Genomic DNA, 24,151 nt, shown 5'->3' with positions numbered 1-24,151 from the left:
CGTCATCATCACGAAGTGCATCGCGCGTTGTCAATATCAGAGGTTGCAACTGTACAGAGAACCGGTTATAAAAATACGGACAGACAGGGGCGATGGGGTAGCCTAGTGGTTAAAGCGTTAGCTCGTCATGCTGAAGACCGGGTTCGATTCCCAACATGGATACAGTGTGTAAAGCCCGTTTCTGACGCCCTGCGCCGTGATATTGCTGGAATATTGCCAAAAGCGGCGAAAAATCCAACTCGCTCACCAAAACAGACGAATACATTGAATATATTTACCTTTTTTGTTTGTTTTATCAGATACCACTTATATCTCATCGAATGAAGTGATGAGGTCATTATTTCAACGAGTGACTGACTGATGACAATATATAATTTCATGGTGTATTTTATTACTATATGATAAACCACCATAACGCACAGCGATCATCTGTACTTGGATTCCACTCAAGCCCATGTAATTTGGTTTACCTCAATCACTAGGTAAGTTCACCGGCTGTAATGTTACAAACTGACCGAATATATATTTGATGTGCACTGAAGGGACCGTTTCTAGGGGTGGGTGGGTGTGATGATGATTTGGGGGTGGGGTGTTTAGCCATTTTGTCCTGGGAGGTGTGTGTGTGTGGGGGGTGTGTGTGTGTGTTTTGTGTGTGTGTGTGTGTGTGTGTGTGTGTGTGTGTGTGTGTGTGATATATCATCATTTTGTACTCATGTACGAAAGGGGGTGGGGACAATCTTGTACATTTTAAGATTGAACATTTATGCTTAAATATTTTGGGAAGTGTGGTGTGGGGAGATAATTGATTATGTGCATGACATGCAGCGGGGGTTTACTTTGTACATCAATTATTTATTTATTTATTGGGGGAGGGGGGCATTCAAATTGTACATGTTTCTATATAAAAATCACCATCACCCCTCCTAGCCATAAATTATGAACGGTCCCAAAGGACACATTAATCTCGCCCACATATCTGCAGAGTGCTCCCTTATCAAATACGCGCGACGACAGAGGGTGCCGACTAAAGGTTACCAAACCTTCCAAAGCGACCTAAATTGTGACACCCACATATCATAACACACATATATAGTGGCCACACGACATAGTTTTACATGAATGATGATGTAGCAATATTCTAATTATTACCAAATAATATAGGAGGCAAAACAAGAATTAAGAAGTACTGAAGCTCATTTTTGCTGACTGAAATACTCGTTGATTGAGGATGTACAGAAGCTTGATTTGTTCTGTTTCATAGTAATTCATAGAAAAATGCATTCGCATCTCACATGTTTTTCGTGGAATGTGTGAGCATTAATATGCTCTGAATAAAAAAGAAACACAAATATGGTTGTCTGGTGTGTAACTTCTTTGAGAGCCATTTAGACGTTGGATCAATAAGGATTAACAACTTCTTTATAACAGTGACAGCGGTTCTAGGCTTGATAACTTGGTGTTAGAACCTACACCGAAACGTCGCTCTCACTGTAATAAAGAAGTTGTTCATCCATCTTTTGTCATCCTTCCTTCAGGTATGTATTTTATGTTTTATATAAATAATCTACAGATCATATTAAATTGTTCAGATCGTCACTGACCGAGCTTCATCATCGCACGCATGGAACTATCGAATGTCAAGGTGAAGGTCACCTGTTCTCAACATCTTGTATGGGCTCCAAAGTTCAGAACTGGCTGGGATCGTCGCCCCATGGAAGAAATCGGATTACGAATTGTGACCTTGGGAATGTTCATCCACTTTTAGGGGCGGTGGGGTAGCATAATGGTTAAAGCGTTGGCTCGTCACGCCGAAGACCCGGGTTCGAATCCCCACATGGGTACAATGTGTGAAGCCCATTTCTGGTGTCCCCCGCCGTGATGTTGCTGGAATATTGCTAAAAGCGGCGTAAAACCAAACACAGTCAGTCAGTCATCCACTTTTGATGCAAAACCTGTGCCAACAGTTGGAGCATCTGTTACTGTTGCTGACGTTGGTCCCGAGCAACCCATAGACGTTTCATGGGGTTTAGTCCTGGAGACTTAATGGCAGTTCTTGGATGTTGGAGTTCCTCATACAGGCCAATTTTCAGTCTTATAAGAGTGAGGCTCGCGTTAGGCATTGTCGTGTTACCGAACGAAGGACGCTAATCTACATGATTATTATCATATTAAGACCCCGTCAGTGACAGTGTATATCTTGATGCCAGGTTTTGGCGTCACAAGCCCAGAGCACCTGTGCACTTGTATCCGCCATGGATTCAATGCAAGACTGTTGTGTTGAAACCCGTCAGTCGCAGTGTATACTTTTATGCCAGTTATTTGCGTTGCATGCCCCGTGTAAGTTGAATCTACCTGGTGGGGTTCGAACACAGCCCCCGCCCTAGATCTGCCAAAGTTTTGGAAATTTGCCAGTCCCAGAAAACAAGCCATCTGATAGATCTGCCTTTATCATCTTTCCCGGGGGAGACGTTGTTTCCACAGCTCTAACTGTTGTTTTAAGCCCTCGAAACAACTCGATTAAGAATATCAATTAGGTCTTCTTCAAATCGATATACATTTTCACCCGAGACGGAGAACCAAATCTTGTGAGCTCGATCCTTTACCCCGACCGCGTCATACCAAAAGACGTTGTAATGGTCATTAATGGGTACAAGAGGACATCGGCTCGGAGTCAGTATAATGTGTCTGAGTGGGTATTCTTTGCTTCACTGTTTTCTCACATAATCTTATCGTCCATCTTAGATTCTCATTATATTTTGCGTTTCCCCGATTCCCTCTCTATTTGCTGATTCCAAATTCAGTGAAACTCTCATAAAATCTTTGGAATAAAAAATGTCATCTTCTATAATATTAAATTCTAAGAATGACGTCTAATGTCGAATTTATCAGTTATGACCAGCGACATATAAACACACCAGATGCCCCTCCCTTTCACATGACAAATCAGAAAATAGTTGATACTGCACCACCCAAACCACAAGATACATTTTTCAAAAGCAGAATATTCGGGCAATTTGTCTTAATCAGTAAGACGTTTCATGAACCAATCGCATGTAAAAAGGTTCTAGACTGAACAGATTTCATCAGACCATCCTCTTCCTTTTACAATACCCGTTTGTGGCCGTTGGTGAACTGGGATTCCCAGATTTTTGTTAATGGGAAAAAATAAATAAAATGAAACTGTACGGGCATTTCCAAACATGCAGAATCCGGGTTAGAATTTGTCTTAAGCTACCCACGCCTGTCTTTTAGAGGCGACTAATGGGACCGGGTGGTCAGACTTGCTGACTTGGTTAACAAGGCATCGTATCTGATTAAACAGATCAATGCTCATGCTGTTGATCACTGGATTGTCTGGTCCAGACTATTTACATATAGCTGGAATATTGCTGAGTGAAGCCATTTACAACAAACAAAACCAAAACTTCCAAATGTGCAGGCACCAATGAATGAGTAATTGTTCTTTCGTGCCGAACTTAAATGTAATCTTGGAGCCATCAAATGATTCATTTGAGGCCTGGCTAATCCATTGGCCGATGGCGTGAGCAATGATTCTATCCCATTGAAGACCGATTCATCCAGGTGTTACATCCCTGATCCTCATCTTCCTCACTTTGGAACATGCACCATGTCCATGCAAAATGATATCGCCTGAGAATTATCAAGTTATTGCTCTCTCCCCTCCAGATCTTCGTGTATATTGTATAGTATGACCAGAAATTATTGAGAAGTTTAGGAATGTTTAATTGGATTTCTAGTATAAACAACCTTGACCAGCTATCAAGTGCTTGGTTTCATTCAAGAGAGAACTCCGTTAAACCTTTTCATTAGTTTGTGAAGAGTTATCCCCCTTTGTTTACTTGCTAGCAGACGACATTTTAAGTGATCCTCAGTATGGATGATTTAGAGAAGAGGAAGTTGAATTTAGAGTATTATAACAAGGACATCATATCAGCTAAAGTGATTTCAAGTAGAACAGGCATCCCTTTGTCCACTGTTTATCGTGTTTTTGCAAATGGATATGGCATTGAGCACCAGGGAGGCGCAGGTAGGCCCAGAAAATTGACTGTCAGTGACAGGAGGCGGCTTGGTATTATTTCTAAAAACAAACGAAGGAGTTTAGAAAACTTAAGGCTGGATATGATTGATAGAGGAACTGTGGCTGTCTGTAAGGAGACAATTATAACTGAGCTGCATGCAATGGGTTGGCAGAAAAGTCGAGGAATTCCATCACCGATCATGAAACCTGAACAAATGGAGCGAAGGTTGAACTGGTGCTTACAAGCATAGAAATTTTAACTGGGACAATGTGATTTTTCTCAGATGAAAGTTCTGTGTGGCTGTTTCCTAATACACTGAAATTCTGGACCAAACAAACTGAAAAATCTTTGTATCAGCGCCCAAAGTACAGTCAGAAATTTAACGTGTGGGGTGGCATATCTGTGTTAGGGGCAACGCCCCTCCGTGTATTTGAAGGGAATATGAACAGTGAGTGGTACGCAGATATTCTCGAGGGCCATTTACTTCCATCTGCTCACGTGTTCTATGGAATTTTTTTTGACTTTCCAGCAGGACATCGACCCAAAACATCGATCAAAGCATTCACAGGCCTGGGCCCCGTTCCTCAAAGCGATCGTAGCGCTAAGGTGATCGTAACTCCCATACTTTAACATAGACTTACGACTGTTGTAGCGCTACGATCGCTTTGAGGAATGGGGCCCTGGTTTCGGACCCAAAATATGACATTATTACATTGGCCAAGCTATAGCCCTGACCTAAATCCAATAGAAAATGTTTGGGGACTTATGAAGGAAAGTGTCAATAAGAAAAATCTGACAAATATTGCTGAAATGAAAGAAGAGGTGGTCCGATATTGGGGCAGCATGGACCACGACTTTCTAACTTCTTTGATCAGTAGTATGCCCCGCTGCATTGAAGCCTGCATTGCTTCCCATGGTGACTTGACAAAATACTAACTGTTCACCTGTCTTTGAATCTGGAGTTATGTTCTGCTAATATTCACATTTAATACCTGAGTAATGAGTGAAAATATATATAAAACATTACAATCTTTAAATTCTCAATAATTTCTGGTTGTACTGTATCATTTGGATCAACAGGCAATGTCAGATCTTCTCTTAATCGTTTTGGAAATTGCTATTATCACAAAACACTTGCACACATTTAAAATCTTGACATTTATTTTGTTCTTGATATTTACAGTGAAATGATGACAACATAAAGTGAGATATCTTCTTTAAAATGTACAAACACAAAGTGATAAAACCATAATAAATCTCAGTATAAAACTGTTCACAGTACAATGGCTGGTGGTTGACTACTTCAGACAGGGTGGATAGCACTCAACGTCCCTCAACTGAAACAGAAAAAGCCATCATCAGATACTTTGGAGAGTGAAAAGAACCAATTTGAAATTCCAAAGCTGATTTTTCTTTCTTCATTAATTCCCACATGGGGTTACAATATCTGTTGAAACAATGCAGGGATTTAGTGTAACATAGAAAGCTAGGGGTCCAGCGTACTTCCAGTTTCTAACGTCAAAGGTATTAACGGAAGATATGAGAGGGTTGTGAAGAAATGAAATGAGGTATCATACTGTAATGTATGACTTGATTTAACGTGATATCATTATACATAAAAACATGGCATTATATCCAGAGGGGCATTAGAATGCACTGTATGTCCAACAAGATGCAATACATTTTGTTCCTGCATCCACTTTATATATTTGTCCATATTGGATGCACATTTTGTGTGTCATGAAAACCCCTAACAATGAAAATATCTTACTGTTTTCCTTACGTTTTATTGCAAACAGTTAACACTACCGTTTAAGGGGGGTGATTTGTAAAGAGAGAATAGAGTTCACATGTATGAAGTAAATTTAAGTAAAAAGGTTACTTAGGAGATAAACCTGCTGTGTGGGAAAACCAGAGGTATACAATGAAATTATAATAGCTCTAAATTTCATTTAAAACAGAACACGTAGCATGAGGTTTTAAATGAACAATTTAGAGCTATTATAATTTCGTTATATACCTCTGATTTTCCAACCCATTAGGTTTATCTCCATTCTACCATGACAATTTTATGAACAATTTCAGTTGGAACTCTTTCTTTGGTTACGAGTCAATACGTGAAACGGCCTCGCATTCCAATCTCAAGTGGCATCGCCTGAAGCGGGGTGATTGGTGACAAACCGTCAATAACTAACAAACTCCAGATTCAGTAAAAACAAATGTTTTTTTTCAATGCATGAATAACCAATCATTAACTGATAAGTTGGAAAACATGCATCAAATAAGTTTAAAAAGCTTGGTTCACATTTGAAAATTCCACCGTAGACCCTTTCCCCGCCAGAATAATGGCAGCTACCTCATGGCCTTGACCTTTTCTCGGAAGTCATTGTTTACATTTACTTGCAAATTTGGAAAGATGCAACAGGAGAGCCTCTGACAGATTGCGCAAGGTTAACCTGATTGTATGACAGAGAGTCTTTGATATCTAATTACTGGTACAAAATTTAAGAGTAGAGGCGCTTTTGCTGTAATGAGAAGTCTGTGTTGTACCGAATTTAGATACTGTTGAATTTTGCCCTGTCAACTTGACGATTTTGCCCACCTCTACGTATGCGTGCGACAGAAGATTCAATGTGGTGACTCTTACACACTCATGTGTGCAGTTTGTACTCAAATTCGCTTCTACGGATATTGTTTCTACATTTTGGAAAGTGTTTATGACCTAGTGGCTTCAAAGTGTTACTGTGTAGTACGTGGATTCAAATTGAATCGGATTCGCTGGCATGTTCGCGAGGCTGTTGACAAAGAGCCAGATTTGTGGCGATATTTCCGAAAGGATGGAACAGGACATGAGGGTGTACCTCTGGCATAAACATGGTAAGGTAATTAATTATACTTTTAAATTAATAGACTACTTTAGAACAAGCAGTGTAATGGATAAGAGGGATCATGATTAAGCTAAGTCATTTTTTCAACAATATTATAATTTTAGAAAAAAATATGTTGCTGAATTACAGCAGGGAGAAATCACTCACTGTATGAGGAGATGTCGATCTCATCTGGCAGCTCAGTGATGTTCACCTCGAACCTCTCCTGGACGTCGTTGAGAATTTTGGCATCATTCTCATCCGACACAAATGTGATGGCCAACCCCTTGGTACCAAACCTTCCAGCTCGGGCAACCTGAAATCAAGATTGATGCTGGTGAGCGAAAGAACTTAGTCCTCTATGGTGGATACTAATTGTGGGGTGGGTGTTCGGGTGATGGTGATGGCGAGGGCAAGTTGGGGGTAGAGGGCCAGGGGGTTGGGGCTTGAGGGTGAGAATGAGGTCGAGTTGGGAGTTGGGAGAGGCATGAGGGCAGGGGTGAGTTGGGTTGAGGGCAGGGAGGTGAGGGAAAGTTTGGGGTGAGTGTGGTTAAGGGTACTTTTGTGAAATGTATGTTTAATGCATCACTCAGCAATATTGCAGTTGTATGACATCAAGTCAATAATATGGTTTGGAGGAGAAAATCCAGTGATTGATGTGAACATGGTTGCACACAAACGAACAAGTTACTAACCACCTGACCCATTTGGCAGTCCCGTATGGCCAACATCGGGTACAAAGGAACTATACTAATCCAGAATTCCAGCAGGGATCCAATAGAAAGCCATCTTGCAACATTCATTTCATGTTTAACACTTAAACCTTACGAACTCATTTGGTAAACTATGTAATTCTTTTAAATGAGGCAAGCAGATTTTCAAAGTTATGATCAAGACAAACATGTTAACATACACAATCCGCTGTCAGAATGCTTTAATAATGTGTATTGTCATTAGAATATATTCCAAACTATATAGATCAGGAGAATTCCCCCTACCCTGTGAAGGTATGTGTCAGAGTCTTCAGGCATGTCGTAGTTGAAGACAATGTTGACTCGCTCAATGTCCATGCCTCGGCCGAACAAGTTGGTTGCAACCAGAATTCTCTTCTGGAAGTCTTTGAACTGCTGGTACCGCGATAACCTGAATAAAAAGTTACTTTTTAAAAGACCCATTGATACCAAGAGCTACCTGTGGTTGAATAATGGTTTGGTTGTTTAACGCCACACTCAACAATATTCCAGCTATATGGTAGCAGTCGGTAAAATAATTGAATTTGGACCAGAAAATGCAGTGATCAACAGCATGATAACCGATCCACGCAACTGGGATATGATGACACAAGTCAACCAAGATAGATACTGATCCACGTAACTGAGATATGACGACAGTCAACGAAGATAAATACTGATCCACGCAACTGGGATATGATGACATTAGTCAACCAAGTTGGATACTGTTATCAACAAATCAGTTCTTAGTTCAATGCTTCATATGTCTGAAGTCCACAGCAACATCACGTGCACTTTCATAAAATTATTGATGACACATTGATGTTGGAGGTTCCGTTTGATTTTTAGGAAATAAGGATAAACAGTGAAAACTAAGGTTTCATGAACTCATTTGTGAAGGTTAGAAAATCCTGTGGACCGACTATCAGGAATTGTTCCTGCCTTGCCCGAAATTTACAAACATACCTCTCTTCTTGGGTCATAGCTCTGTGGATGGCAATAGCTGGGAAGTTTTGTTCGATCAAGAGCTGAGCCAGGGCCATGCATCGCTGTACGCTCTTCACGAAGATGATCACCTATAAAAGAGTACAACTGTCTACAAACATTTCTGTATGGGCACCTAACAAGTGAGGTGAGATGAAATTGGGTTTAATGTCGTGCTTGAGAATATTTTGCTCATATGACGACCTGCATGCGTGTGGATGTGTATGTGCGGCTACTTGTACTAGCCCAGACTGAAGCTGGTTTTATAGTGCTAGCCCACTGAGATACCATGCCGCAGTGAAGCAATACCCCACTCAGACACATTATACTGACTCAGAGCCGATCAGTCCTTGTTGTACCCATTAATGCCGAGCTGACAGGCAGGGACCAACAAGTGCCATATTTTAACGTCTTTCGGTATGACGGTCGGGGATCGCGGTCGGGGATCGAACCCGCGACCTTCCGCTCTCCGGGCGACACGCTATCCACTATACCATGGAGGCGGTTACCTTACAAGTGTTTGATAGGTAATCCACCACTATCACACAGACAAAATGCCAAGACATTGCAATAAGCCCGAATAAAACACAGGAATGAAACTCATCGAAAACCATTGGATAAGCAGAATGCTTTGGTCCCCTCTTAGACTTTGGTTGAATGCCGCTTTTAGCAATATTCCAGCTATATCACGGCCGGGGACACAAGAAATGGGCTTCACACATTGTACCAATGTGGAGAATCGAACCCAGTTCTTCAGCATGACGAGCTAACGCTTTAACCACTATGCTACCCCACCACCCCTCTTATTCAGAATACACCCACTATCCATATAGGCAAACAATCAGGTACTGATCAGTCTACAAACATTGGAACCTCTTCCCCTATGAAATATTTAAACACAGCCACCATGAAAAGAGACTTGTAACTTCATAGAAAATAGCTATAAGTTATTCCAACTGCTTCACTCGTAGTTGTAATACCTGGTTGAACTCAAGCACGTCAAGCAGTTCGAACAGCTTCCTGTTCTTCTCGTTGTCCTTCAGTTTGACGTAGTGCTGTTGCAAACCATGCAGGGTCAGCTTCGAGTCGTCGTCAACGTACACTTCCATCGGCTAGAAAACCACACATTACACATGTTACCCTCATGTTACCTGATCCGGGTCTCGGGAGGCCAGTCAGAAGCCAAACAATGAGGCTGGTCAGGTGCCCGACGAGGCCAGGAGTTGAAGGCGAGACGTCCGTCAGCCAGTTGATGGTGTTTGTCATGTGGTGTGGCCATAACTCCCAATGACATTTTCCAAAGGGGCAGTTGCCACAATTATTTCCCCTTAATTGATTAAATGCAAAACATCACTTTTCAATTTCTGAATATTGTAAATATCCAACGCGTAGATATTTCACACAAACTTGGCCACACCACAACTGAAAACATACTAGTCAGCCAAATTCAAGTTCACTTTTGTCCCATCAGAACAGAAATCTCAATAACGTGAACTTGGCTATCTAGTGCAAAGTACATTAATCTTGATGACATTTACATCATTGGATTTCTTTCCAAAACTAATCATGCATCAGCAAACAATACAAGTTAAAGCGTTAAGTACATCCAAGTGAGCAGGACATCCATTACAGAAATATTTCATCCATGGATATCCTCCCAATGTCCATGAGTGTTGATCTCCATAATCGGTGTACTTAGAACCAAATGAAGCTATTTGTATTCCCGTCTTACAATAGCCATTTTCATAAACCTGATTTACAGGTTTTGACCCTGTTCCACAAAGTAGTGCCGTAGTGCTGAAACATTAAGTGAGTGAGTGAGTTAAGTTTTACACTGCACTCGGCAATATTCCAGCTATATTGCAGCGGTCTGTAAATAACAGTCTGGACCAGACAATCCAGTGATCAACAGCATGAGCATCGATCTGCGCAATTGGGAACCGATGACGTGTCAACCAAGTCAGCGAGTCTGACCACCCGATCTCGCTGAAACATTAAGATTACAACTGCCTAGCACTGACAGCTTTGCGGAATCAGGATCTGGTAATGATTCTGGACATGACGCAATCAGGCCATTGATAAAGGTTTTACGTTGCTGAGAACAGCATTTCAGTTGCATGACAAAATGGCAGCTTAACCAAGGAAGGAGGCCATAAGTCACTGGACAACATTTGGAACAGTATTCAGCTGTACCCAAATCACAAAGGTATGACTTTGCCAAGTAATCAGTCACAGACTTCACCAAGTTGGGAAACCCATGTGAATGTGTGTTATGTTGACAAATCATGATTTACACTGTTTCTGGCACGTAACTCTGACAGGAGTATGTGGCAAAGATGTCCCGAAAGGCAATTATTTGTAACCACATCAATCACTCAAACACTGGATTCTCATTTAGATGTACATCACACAATCAAGCATATGAAACAAAATTCTTTCCATAATTACTTACACATTTTGGGAAAACAAACATTTACTAAGTAGTCGACAAAAACTGTTCCAAACAAAACATAAGCTCTGACCATGCATGATCACTGTCCCATTAATTTGACAATCTTTTAAAAAATTGATCGCATAATCTTTTCTGGATTTTTAATGGTGTCACTAGTAAATATTCTTAAATGAAAATCTACATCTGTCCCATTCCAACAAGGTATAAAAGGCCAAAAGTTTTGAAGGCGTTGAATTTCCAGTATCATAAGAAAAAATCAATTTGAAACTTATCACAATACCAAAAAACATGTAATCAGAAACAAAGACCAAATTAGCTGTAGGTGGCAGCACCAACTTGGTCAACATCAGCTGACAGCATACTTGCACATCCATGCCTACAGCCGGGATCTAGGACACCCAGGGGAGATAACTACGGATCACGATAACACGACGCTGGCGGATCCACACTGCTGGAGCACCTGTTGCACCAAGAAAGCTGGAACTTGTATGTGAAGATTCAGTCCGATGATCATACTCATGACAAAAGGAATGAACTCCAGAACAATATTCACAGTCCACACAGTCTGTTCATCTTGAGGCAAGACACACATGCCCTTTGCTTTGAGAGCGCAGGGTGCTAGTGTGCCTTCAGTCCATAACTTCCGCGGGATATCACTTTCACAAGAACATTCGAAGAAACATGAAGTATGTGTGTGTGCATGTGTTCTTGAGGATGCAAGACGTATTACTGAAATAGCAAATGACGTTTCTGACTGCATCTTGTGTTACTTTATCATATTCAGTACAATAAATGTAATCATTAACTGTCTAAGACATCCATCCTAGTGTGTATTTGCATCTGAATATGTATTGTAATCAGTGTACTGGGAAATCGTACACATTCATCAAGACGAATTTATAACCTTTCACGATGTCAAATTTTATCCTTATATATTATCATATTCATGTATTGTCTCATATTAAAGAGGTTTTGTGTTATTTTATTAGATGTTTGTTGAACCAGATAATATAAATGCTGCAAATCGAACCAATCATTTCCATCTCACGAGTAATTGATCATGAACTGATTTCGCGAACACATCATTTACAGGTAGCCAAGAGACACACGTCCCCCTTGCTAGGAGAGCGCGGGTTCAGTGTGCCCCACTACTATGAAATCCCTGGCAAGTGTGAAAATGACAGAAGTATTCAGGTACTGAGTAGCTAATGTGAAACGCCAATGCAGATATGTAAAGGGAATGTTTTAATGTTGTTTATAGGGATGAATAGTTATTTGAGAAACACCCTGTCCCTTTGCTATGAGAGCCAAGGTTTAGGGTACCTCTGTTAATATTTTTTAAAGAAAGAAGTTATTACATAATTGGATTGATGGTTAAAGATTTGTATGTTAATATTTATTATCTTGTAGAAAGTAAATTTTGAGAAACACTCTTTCCCCTTGCTTGGAGAGCTTAGGTTCCGAGTGCCTCTATAACACTGTGCTGACATGACTACTTGTGAAATGTATATGTTTATACCCTATAATAAGTAAATGAATGCTTCAACAGCCCTGTGACATGTTTTAACTACTGTGCTAATTTCATATTCCACCCAACTACATTTGAGACTCGCGTTTTACTGAAGAAGGTATTGTGCGACTATGCTGGTGCTTGATATGCAACAGAAGGGGATCCATGAATGCCAGGAAAAGCTGTAGGTCTTTTCCATGCATCTTGCACTGACTGCTGCCACAGCCATGGCAGGGAGAGCTCGGCGGTAGACGTAGCTGCGATGTAGGTGCAGAATCTGACATGGTGTGTCAGCATCTAGATCAGCCATTGCATTCAATGCCATGGCCACAATAACCAACTGAAGAAAAAGAAACTTGGCGAGAAGGGTGTGTTGTAATTACATCTTGCATGAACTTCTTGCAGATCGGTCGGACATCTTTGCTGAGAGTGGCGCTGAACATCATCACTTGTTTCTCGTGTGGCGTCAGGCGGAAAATTTCTTGGACATCTCGTCTCATATCTGAATCAAGATTGTTCCTTTTCATTTAAAGCAAATATTGTCTAGATACGTCTGAACTTTTATTTAAATACACACCTTCCCTATGAATAGTTTTTTAATGTCTCACTAGAACTTTGGAAATCGAAAGATAAAAAATTAATCTTAAGTGAACAAAAACAAAATTATTACAAATATGACTTGTTTCATGAACTAAAGAAAAAGATTACATGGTGAACTAACTCACCCAATTCCGCCAGCATCTTGTCGCACTCGTCCAGGATGAAGTGTTTGATGTGCTTCAGACTCAGAGTCTTGTTACGTGTGAGGGCAAGGATACGACCAGGGGTTCCCACCACAATGTGTGGGCAGTTCTTCTTCAGCACCTCTTCATCTTTCTTCACCGACATTCCACCGAAGAACACGGCGATCTTGACGTTGTTCATGTACTTACTGAACCTCTCATACTCCTTGCTGATCTGGAAGGCCAGCTCACGTGTGTGGGCAAGAACCAAAACTGATACCTGAAAGTAGACAAGCATGGTTGTCACTTGTTACACCATAAATGAGTTAGTAAGGGTCAGAATTTAGGGTTATTGAGAGTGAGTTTAGTTTTATGCCGCTTTTAGCAATATTCCAGCAATATCATGGTGGGGAACACAGGAAATGGGCTCCATACATTGTACCCATGTGGGGAATCAAAGGGTCTTCGGCGTGACGAGTGAACGCTTTAACCACTGGGCTACCCCACCACCCCTTAAGGGTTATTGGTTCCACAAGGTTAACTGATAAGATTTGAAAATACAATCTCCTTATTAGGTCTAAAAATTATGGTCATGACAAGGCTCCCATTATGATAATTTTTAATTTCAAGTGCCGAACTGAGAAATCAATTTCTGCATTATCTTAATATGAAGAGGTTTTCTAGAACAATATACATGGGAACACTTTTCTTTCATGCAAACTTTTAACATAACATGCTTATCAGCTACAGACAAGGTGGTCATGTAGTACATTAATGCTAACAAACTGACAACTAAACAAATTCAACAGTTCTAAACAAAAGTGGGAGACCTTTCACGTCCTTATGGTTTGGTATTGGATTTGAACCCAGTGACTTTATATTATACTAATAGTGTCATGACAAGGAAAAGACAATAACATGCTTAATTTCAGTCTCTGCAAGCATAAGAGGCATTACACAGTATTTATTTCATGGACTTACCTGTCCGTCAACAGGCTCAAGTTGCTGAAGAGTCGCCAGCACAAACACAGCAGTCTTTCCCATACCAGACTTAGCCTGGCACAACACATCCATGGAGAGGATGGCCTGGGGAATGCATTCGTGCTGAACTGAAACAGGAGGGCCGGCATGAACAACACTTCCATAAAGCTGTACCCACCAATGTACAGACAATAATTTCGTTCTCATGATTCATTTTACCTTCAAGAGTGCGAGTTTGGTTTTACGTTGCTTTTAGCAATATTCCAGCAATATCACAGTGGGGACAACAGAAATGGGCTTCACACATTGACCCATGTGGGGAATCTAACCTGGGTCTTCGACGTAATGAGCGAACGCTTTAACCACTAGGCTACCCCACCACCTTTTCCTTTAAGCAATGGCGAAAGTTTTACTCAGTTTTAGTCAACATGACTACTGGCGACAACATAAGGAATAAATATTGAACATAACTGTTTGAGTTTCAATGAGCTTGTACAAAAGTTCAAACTGAAGGCTAAGTATGGGTTTACATAACTTTCAGCAATATTTCTGCCCTATCACGCACCAAATAAAAATCAGCTCAACTCCAATAGTCCTTGCAAAACAGCTCAATATATCAAAAGGTTTTGTTTGGTTGTTGTTTAACACCACACTCAGCAATATTTCAGCTTTATTGTGGCGATCTGTAAATAGTCGAATCGACCAGACAATACAGTGATTAACAGCATGAAATGTGGCAAAATTTGTTGAGAACAATACCTTCTGACGGATGCTCAAACCCACAGTCTACAATGGCTCGCAGCAGTTCTGGTTTAAGCAGGAAGTCTCGGAAGCCAGAGCTGTGTATGGATACATATGTTCCTTTGACATCTTTCTTGACTTGCCCATCACCAGCGGCCCCCTCTGTGGTGGTTTCATTATCATCCTCCTCGTAGTCCAAGATCTCATTTTCAACTTCGGTATCTCCCATCTTTGATTTCTAAGAAAAGATTTTTTTCTTATTATCATTTCTGAAGATCTGATACCATTTATTTTTAAGAACAGACAATATTTGCCAGTGCCTGTTCGCTAATAATAATAATGCCAAACAATGAAGGTAAGAACAACATTTATACTTTTTTATACATTTATTGCTTGACAAAAATCTGAATAAATGGAAAGCAAGTTAAACTTTCCCTTTCCTGACAATTTCTCTTTTGAGTTTCTTTCTAATTTAACACTCGCGAAAACAGTGATTAATATTATGAACATCCTAGGATCTGATGCACCATTACCAAATAAACCCTAACACATCTTCTCAACTGTTTTGGGACACAGTAAACCTGTGGTAAGAATGAAATTATCAGTGATTAGTACTGTCAGCCAAAACCTTAAAACAAGTCGTATCAAGCCAATGTCTACAATGACCTGTCAAATTTCTTATGGTCTGACAACCAAGTAACTTTGAATAATGGAAGGGTGAAGACCAATGTCTAAATTACCCTGTCTTCGGAAAGCACCTCAATAACCATATCAACTTGATGCCACCTATTCGGGAATAGGTCTGTTCCATTAGCATGTTTAGCTTTGCCAAGTTATTTCAAGGTAACTATTTCACATAAATAATGGCAACCAACCAAGACACCATGATGATCAGTATTAATGCTTTAAATTTTAATCAATATAATCTTGAAGTTACTCACAAAAAAAACCCCTTCAGATGAAGTAATTTGTGTTTCCAGTAATTAGTAATATCTCAATCTTAACATTATTAGGAAAACTTCAAAACATTTGTGAACTTCATTGGTTCCCAAAGAAAGCAATCAGTTTGGGAGCAATGAAGAGTACTTGTGCTTCAGGATCCTTGATATTTAAAAAATGCAAGTGGAATGTAATTCAACTTGTTAATACAAAGGAACACTCAATTACATTACCATAATGAAATGCACAGGCATTATTTCAACATATGTCTGCTCCTACTCCTTTGGTTTGAAGAATTGTACTGGATATGGAATGCACAGTCTCTACTTGCTGCATATATAGAAGGTATCAAAATAGAACTTATATCATTCTAGTTACTAAGAACTATATATAGGAGATTATCATACCTCAGCATTTTCTATTTTGGATTCCACATCAGGCACGTAGCAATCCATTTTTTTGTCGTGCAAGCCCAATAGGTTCAAAGCTTTATATGTACATAGTATTGAGGGCTTGCCCAACCATAATAGCAAAAATCATGTGTAAGCCCAGGCTTTTTTTCATAATGGTAGCATCATTGTTTGAAAAACATAAGCATAAGCTCTTTAATGGGCACAATGCTTCTGCCATAGTAGTCAGGAATCAGGTCAGATTACCCACTCTATATTTTTAGCACATTTACTCATGACCTACTGGCAGGAATGCTGAATGATGTCATTTGAGGCTCCATTATTACTTGATGTGAATTTATACCACAAACTCATTTCTTGAAAGACGCCTTTAACGTAACATGCATTACATGCTGCACCTTCGGCCTAAGATACCATCCGAGTAATCTAGGTGTCTGATAATGTCCTTATCGAAACGACTAAGCTTGACGGGAACAAGCTGTTGTCTTCTTTGTGCTCAGATCTTAGGATTTCGTGTCGAAGTTATAAATTCAAGTACAGTTTACATCTTTGATGGGCATATCTGTCACATGAAGTATTTTGAATCGACATAATACTAAGAAATCCTATCGGGAGTGTTAAACCATGAAGCAATTCTTAAGGAAAATGTAATCTCGACCTGGATACAAGTCGCCATTTTGAAACTTTACACATTACATTAGTACTGAGGCAGATGTGAGGACAATCCCAACTGCAGTACACACTTACATTAAAATAAACGGTCACTGATGAATAAGAGATGTTGCTTTAAACTATAGTTACAAAATAAATAAGACTGAAACTCCGCCAGCAACGGATGGCATCTGACAAACCTTTACCTTTGAAGAGAACTGCCACGCACTTGTCTGATGGGGTATGTTACTTCCGGTGTTGTACGCAGTGAATGGGGACCAGCAGAAATACTTTAATGATTTGTCTTCGCATTTTTTAAAAACTAATCACGAAACGCAAAGCCTTTGTATTAGTGTAACAATAATTGTTCATGATATTTCTAAATATCCACATAAGTTATAATGATTGTACACGAATCATTTTTCAACACATATTCTTAATCACTGAAACACTGATGAGACGTCCCCTTACGCTGATGATGTCACATGACATCAAAATGGCGGATGGGGATGATTTGGATGAGGATAAGAAAACTATAGATGCAAATGACAGTGTTGTCGAAATGAATGGAGAAAATGACGAAGACGATTTGTATGATGGAAGTGATCTTGAAAGTCTTGTGGATGGATGTGCTCAAGGTCGTTATGATAATATTTCACCATGACATAGACATCTTTAGCCGAGCTAATCTGTCATTTGTCAAATTGAGATTTGATGACAGGAATCTTGACATATTGATGATTGTAGACACGAGTAGCTGGTTAGAGTCGCCGTTGTATTATAGAAAAAAAATCCTTGCTGCGCGGTGGAAGATACTGGGCATATTTGGTCACTGAAATGAAATGTGTAATTCAAGGCTTTGACTTTGTCGACAGGTCAAGTTCAAATATACAGACTGTTATTGTCGAACAGGATCAAGTACATTGAAAATACTACAGGCTTGACAGTGTTATATGAGGATAGCCATTGCTTTGGCTGAAGGGGTCGTTTGGGCACAGGTACATGACTATATACATTGATAAATACTGTATACAGATATGTACCCTAAACAAAGTCACAGATATTTTTGTAACAGGCATTATTAAGCACAAGCCCAAGGAATGGAATAGTTGTTCCTGTTCAACTGATTGCGAGTGGTACTCATATGCATCGCAAAATATCTGTTACTGTGTATTCTCATTACTTCCATAATGCAATCAAATGTATCCAATAACAACATAACAGTTCCGATCAAGAATGGGAATGGAATCGTCCTAGGGTACGTTTCTGTATTCTCATTATGGCCAGGGTACGTTTCAGAAACGTACCTGCGGTACATATCTGTAGTACCCGTGCCGACAACGACCCCTTCAGCATTGCTTTGGCTAAGAGGAGTATATTGTTGATGAAAATTATTTGGTACCCTCTTGTTTCACTTCCAAACCACGTTGGAAAGAAACACATCTCAATACAACATTTGTTGTTCCTGCATAGTGCCATTGGTGTAGCAAACATCAGTTCTAAAACAATATGAAAAAGGAAACCTCCTTCTAACAGCCCAAAACTTTAGAGTCCATTGACCTGAAGCACAATATTATTTCTTGCCCCAGCAAGATGGAAAAAATACTTTTACTCATTAACTGTTAACTGTTTCTTGCGAGATACAATGTGGGTATCTTTGAAAGTTATATCAGTCAATAATCACAGCAGTTACTGACCAAACAATCTGCTGAAGTGACGACTTTGGTGAGCTATTAATTTTTGTTTTCAACTTATCATAGAAGAAAGTTGTTGTATGAGGCATTAAACAACAGACACGTTTAAATATTGCCTTAACTTTGTTACATGCATCATAAAATGCATGATAATGTCCATTCTGCCTTTACAGAATATAGTGATCTGAACAACACTTTAGACAAACTGGATGAATGTCTGAACACTCTGGAAGAGAGAAGTGATGATCTTTATTCCAAGTTCAAGGACCTTCTCGAGTCCAGTCGACAGGCCAGGCAGGAACTGGAGGAAGAACGTCGTAAAGGTGAAGATGTCAGCATCCCAGACAGTGAAACAAAGGACAGTTCATAGTCCATCATCTAAATTACTATGTGCAGTCCGACCAGTCTGAATACACTGAAAACAAAACCAGGCATGAACCTTTAAGGTCACCATCAAGGGCTATCGGTAGACTTCAGACCTGCTTGATCATGTGACATCAATCAGTAATGATGAAATTCCTATTTTGCCACACTGCACTACATGAACAATTAAGATTTTCCTATGACTGAGATAGCTTGCTCAGTTATGGGTGATAATGACTTTAACATGTCTTCTCAGAGGTATATTTAGAAATAGCTCCATGTATACTCCAGGGAAAGCCATAACAGAACATTTACTGGGGATGCTTTCAGCTTCTTTTTTCGTGGCAGTTTGGGTTAATTCTGCTGTATTCTGGCATTCCAAATGTAGTAATTTAGAGAGATGAATGTACAAAATTCTTCAGGAAAACATACTACAAATGTATCAGGACTTTATGTAACTAAAAATGATATATTAATCCATTAATCATCATTGTACTTTTTATCACCTACAGATTGAAATCACATTTTAAGATGATTTAGATAATCCTGTACAATCTGTTTTTAAATATTTATTTATTTTCAAAATCTGTACACCTAATATAAATATGTATTGCTTCCAAGCTGATCAAAAATAGATTTCAGTGAAAACTTTCTTTATTGTCCCCATTATGCATCATTTTCCATAATGATAAGTGTTCTCCTTTTGTAAACAGTATTGATCAAACTGTGAAGCCATTTACACAATACCATCATTTTTAGTTTATGTATAGCTGTCTGGATTCCACTTCATCTGGAAGTGTTTGAAAGGCATATAATTTTATATGTAGTTCTAGTCAGGTCCTGTGAAATATCTGTCAATATTTTCGTCATTGTAAATCCTTATTTATCCGCATCATTTCATAATTTTTAAAGATTAGCTGGTTGGATGGGAAATGATAGTTTTCAAACTTTAAACAGCACCTATCCACTGATGCAGACTGGCACCAGCCTGCTCATCAGATTGTTTTGTTCCCACGGGATTGGGGTATTTTTAAGTTTCAGGTGGTGTCACATGTTATCATTATTTTTCCGGCAAAGATACAGAAAGATGGAAATGGCGCACATTGGTCTTAGAATGTCTCTAGATAAAACATTCAATGAATTATGTGTAATAGTTATATATAAGGAGGGCATTATGTAACTGTAAAGCTTAAATGTTTCATTATTGTTGCAAGTGTTCAGAAAGTGACCCTTCAAAGAAGTGTAATTTTTACATATATTTTGTTGGAATATACTTAAAGTACACCTCGGGTATAACATTGTAGGCTCAATACTACAGCAAGTTTACTGCAGAATAGAAACATTCAATGGGTTTCTTAGGGTAGTGGTCTTTCACTGCTAATAATGTTTGTTGACATAATCCATTCCTGAAAGTAATGGATAATGATATTAAATTTTTTCATAAGGTTTCGCACCAAGAATACGTTAATCACAGAACATCTTCTCAGTTACATAATGACAACTCCTGAGAATAACCACCTTGATGATATTCCGGAACAGATTCCATGTGTGAAAGGCAATATAGGGGTGAAAATTGTATGAATGGATCTTCTACAATCATTGATACCAGAATTTTCCCTAAAAGGAGAAAAGAGTGAGTATGTCACAAAAAATGCTGCTCCTCATTTTTGAGTGAAATATTGAATGAGTTGAAGCCAATTGATGTGCGTCCCTAAAACATATTAAAGTGGTACAGGAAATGTACACTGGTCTATGCTGCATAGGAGAAATATTGTATTTGGAACTTTTAGCCAGGAATAAGCGATTGCTAGTGATGTTAAGTGTGATTGTTTCTGTGATCAATGTTCACATGTATGTCTTGTTTTAAGTGAACATGTTGGGAATGTTTATTTACATATTGTTGGAATTTAATCATTTCAATGTTTTCATTGAATAAAATGTCAGTTGTCTTATGGTATATTATGTGATGTTTACAAATAAAACTAACATGTAGGATGTAACGGATGCCAGTCGAGTTATTATTTTGTGCAGTTCACTCTATCAAGAGTACGTCATTCATCACTGTGTGTCAGCTGGATGTGTGGAGAAAGGAGGTGGTGGGGTAGCCTAGTGGTAAAAGCATTCGCTTGTCACGCCAGGGCCCGGGTTTGATTCTACACATGGTTACAATGTGTGAAGCCCATTTCTGGTGTCTCCAGCCTTGATATTGCTGGAATATTGCTAAAATGGTGTAAAACCATACTCACTGTGTGGGAAAAGCAGAGAGCAATACACCTCTTTAGTTTTGGCCCATGTGGGATTCAAGACCATCAGATCCTGGCTTGAATAATGGAGGGATCTCTGGATAGCAAACATTGGTTGCCTTAGACCACAGATGCCCCTCAAATACAAATTATCAAAAATATTCATAACATCCATCTGTGCCTTGTCCTACTGTTCCAGTTGGGTTTATCATGTCTAGCTGTCAACAGCTGGTATTTCATTCACACATTCCCCAAAGCTGTTTCTACTTTCAGCCATCTAACAAAAGCCATTCTTCCTTCCATCCACCTCCCAAGAGCCGTTCCCCCTTCAGCCACCTCCCAACAGACTTTCCCCCCTTCAGCCACCTCCCAACAGCCGTTCCCCCTTCAGCCACCTCCCAACAGCCGTTCCCCCTTCAGCCACCTCCCAACAGCCGTTCCCCCTTCAGCCACCTCCCAACAGCCGTTCCCCCTTCAGTCACCTCCCAGCAGTCGTTCCCTTCAGCCACCTCCCAACAGCCGTTCCCCCTTTCAGTCACCTCCTAGCAGTCGTTCCCCCTTCAGCCACCTCCTCCTTCCTGCCAACAGCCATTCCTCCTTTCAGCCACCTCCCAATAGCCATTCCCCCTTTCAGCCACCTCCCAACAGCTGTTCCCTTCAGCCACCTCCCAACAGCCGTTTCTTCCCTTCAGCCACCTCCCAACAGCCATTTCCCCTTTCAGCCACCTCCCTTCTTCCCTTCAGCCACCTCCCAACCAGCAGCTTTTCCCTTCAGCCACCTCCCAACAGCCATTCTTCCCTTCAGCCACCTCCCAACAGCCGTTCCCCTTCAGCCACCTCCCAACAGCCATTCCCCCTTCAGCCACCTCCCAACAGCCGTTTCTTCCCTTCTTCAGCCACCTCCCAACAGCCATTCCCCCCTTCAGCCACCTCCCAACAGCCTTTCCCCTTCAGCCACCTCCCAACAGCCATTCCCCTTCAGCCACCTCCCAACAGCCGTTTCCCCTTCAGCCACCTCCCAACAGCCATTTCCCTTCAGCCCTCCCAACAGCTGTTTTTCCCCTTCAGCCACCTCCCAACAGCCATTCCCCTTTCAGCCACCTCCCAACCACGGTCTTCAGCTTCCCTTCAGCCACCTCCCCCAACAGCTGTTTCACCCTTCAGCCACCTCCCAACCACCGTTCTTCCCTTCAGCTACCTCCCAACAGCACTTTTTCCCCTTCAGCCACCTCCCACCAGCTGTTCTTCCCTTCAGCCACCTCCCAACAGCATTTTTTTCCCTTCAGCCACCTCCCAACAGCTCTTTTTCCCTTTCAGCCACCTCCCAACAACACATTTTTCCCTTCAGCCATCTCCCAACAGCTGTTCTTCCCTTCAGCCATCTCCCAACAGCTGTTTTTCCCTTCAGCCATCTCCCAACAGCTGTTCTTCCCTTCAGCCATCTCCCAACAGCTGCTATTCCCTTCAGCCATCTCCCAACAGCTGTTTTTCCCTTCAGCCATCTCCCAACAGACGTTCTTCCCTTCAGGCCCCCCCCAACAGCTGTTTTACCCTTTAGCCACCTCGCAACAGCCGTTCTTCCCTTAAGCTACCTCCCAACAGCACTTTTTCCCCTTCAGCCACCTTCCAACAGAACTTTTTTCACTTCAGCCATCTCCCAACTGCTGTTCTTTTTTCAGTCACCTCTTAACAACCGTTCATCCCCTCAGCCACGTCCCAACAGCCATTGTTACACCAACATTTGATCAGTGACAGTTCTGTTATGCAAAAAAAATAAAGTTTCCACTTGTCCTCAAGCATTTAAAAAAGAGAATTTCTATGGCTCATGACTTCCGCACAGCAAAACAAAAGTTTCCATGTGTTGCAAGCCTCGTAGTTTCTACCTGACAGATGACAATAAACAGACCTAGGTACATCTGCACAGCCATTAGACCTGTAGGACAGCAATGACATCATTGTGGAATCTCTGGATGTTCATACTGAGAAACAGGTTTTTTCCTGCAAAGCTCATGAGGCGTCAGAAGCAAGATACTATAACTTGCACAACTATTGATAGATAGTTGACAGTGAAGAGGACTTCTGTTGAAGATTTTTATTCTGTAATGACAGCTAAAATATTTCCAATAATGTCTGGAAATTATGTATTAAAGGCTTTTGAAGGAAATATAACCTCAATGAAGATGTGAATACCTCCATAAAAGAACAAAATTAAATATCTACATACTTTTATTGGAGAGAATAAACTGCATTTCATTTGATCCACATGAAGTGTAGTTTCAGTCAGGAGCTTAAGCAACTTACAACATGTTAATCTCTTCAAAATTTGGACCATTTTTTGACGACCATTCCCAATTGCTTATCCTGTTGTTCATGACCTTCACCCTTAAGCATCATTACCCTAAGTAGCAGCGAAGTGCACTTACTGAAAGAAATGGTGAATTTAAAATTTGGTAAATTCACCCGATTATTTTGTACCTTTTAAAAGGACAATATATATGTCATCCTGAAATTATCTGAGCTGTGTCTTGACTAGTGTTGTAACGATGTATCGAACTATCAATGAATTGCAATTGTTGAGTCTCCGATAGCAATTAATCAATGGTAGAAATGAAAAACTATTGACGCATCGATAGTATGTGCGACTATCGATAGTCTAGTAATTGACTTCTGTTGATAAATGCACAGCACAAAATACAGAAAGTACCAGATTCATTCACTTTGATTTAGAGTTATATGCCTGTTACCTCTTAAATAAACATGGCATGCGACTCAGTGTTTGAAATTGTGAATAACAATAAGTTTATGTTTTAACTGTTTACTTGA

General features: G+C 40.3%; 3 protein-coding genes across 5 annotated transcripts; 2 read left to right on the top strand and 1 right to left on the bottom strand.

Annotated features, from left to right (window-relative positions):
* Positions 1–5,179: 5,179 nt before the first annotated feature.
* Positions 5,180–17,333, bottom strand: LOC124278826 (spliceosome RNA helicase DDX39B). Of its 3 annotated transcripts, none has more exons than XM_046714600.1 (10): positions 17,235–17,333; positions 15,047–15,266; positions 14,288–14,415; positions 13,310–13,586; positions 12,968–13,086; positions 9,603–9,734; positions 8,605–8,714; positions 7,906–8,050; positions 7,076–7,223; positions 5,180–5,377 (listed from the first exon to the last, which is right to left on the bottom strand). In XM_046714600.1, exons 2-10 carry the CDS (start codon positions 15,255–15,257, stop codon positions 5,364–5,366), a joined length of 1,284 nt encoding a protein of 427 aa, XP_046570556.1. In that variant the 5' UTR covers positions 15,258–15,266; positions 17,235–17,333; the 3' UTR covers positions 5,180–5,363. The 3 variants fall into 3 exon arrangements, with proteins under 3 accessions (XP_046570556.1, XP_046570554.1, XP_046570555.1); XM_046714598.1 differs by lacking the exon at positions 17,235–17,333 and adding an exon at positions 16,375–16,437; XM_046714599.1 differs by lacking the exon at positions 17,235–17,333 and adding an exon at positions 16,201–16,301.
* Positions 17,334–17,500: 167 nt separating this feature from the next.
* LOC124278828 (UPF0184 protein-like) lies at positions 17,501–20,746 on the top strand. Its single transcript, XM_046714602.1, has 2 exons — positions 17,501–17,666; positions 18,896–20,746. The coding sequence occupies exons 1-2, from the start codon at positions 17,504–17,506 to the stop codon at positions 19,090–19,092; spliced, it is 360 nt and encodes a 119-aa protein (XP_046570558.1). The 5' UTR covers positions 17,501–17,503; the 3' UTR covers positions 19,093–20,746.
* Positions 19,330–22,915, top strand: LOC124278856 (extensin-like). The gene is made up of 3 exons (XM_046714640.1): positions 19,330–19,343; positions 21,602–22,508; positions 22,646–22,915. Exons 1-3 carry the CDS (start codon positions 19,330–19,332, stop codon positions 22,913–22,915), a joined length of 1,191 nt encoding a protein of 396 aa, XP_046570596.1.
* Positions 22,916–24,151: the final 1,236 nt, after the last annotated feature.

The sequence above is a fragment of the Haliotis rubra genome, unplaced genomic scaffold (assembly GCF_003918875.1).
Source record: "Haliotis rubra isolate DU_JTF1 unplaced genomic scaffold, ASM391887v1 Scf242, whole genome shotgun sequence".
Taxonomy (NCBI): domain Eukaryota; kingdom Metazoa; phylum Mollusca; class Gastropoda; order Lepetellida; family Haliotidae; genus Haliotis; species Haliotis rubra.
The sequence above is the reverse complement of the archived record's forward strand: the minus strand, read 5'-3'. Positions and strand labels throughout refer to the sequence as shown.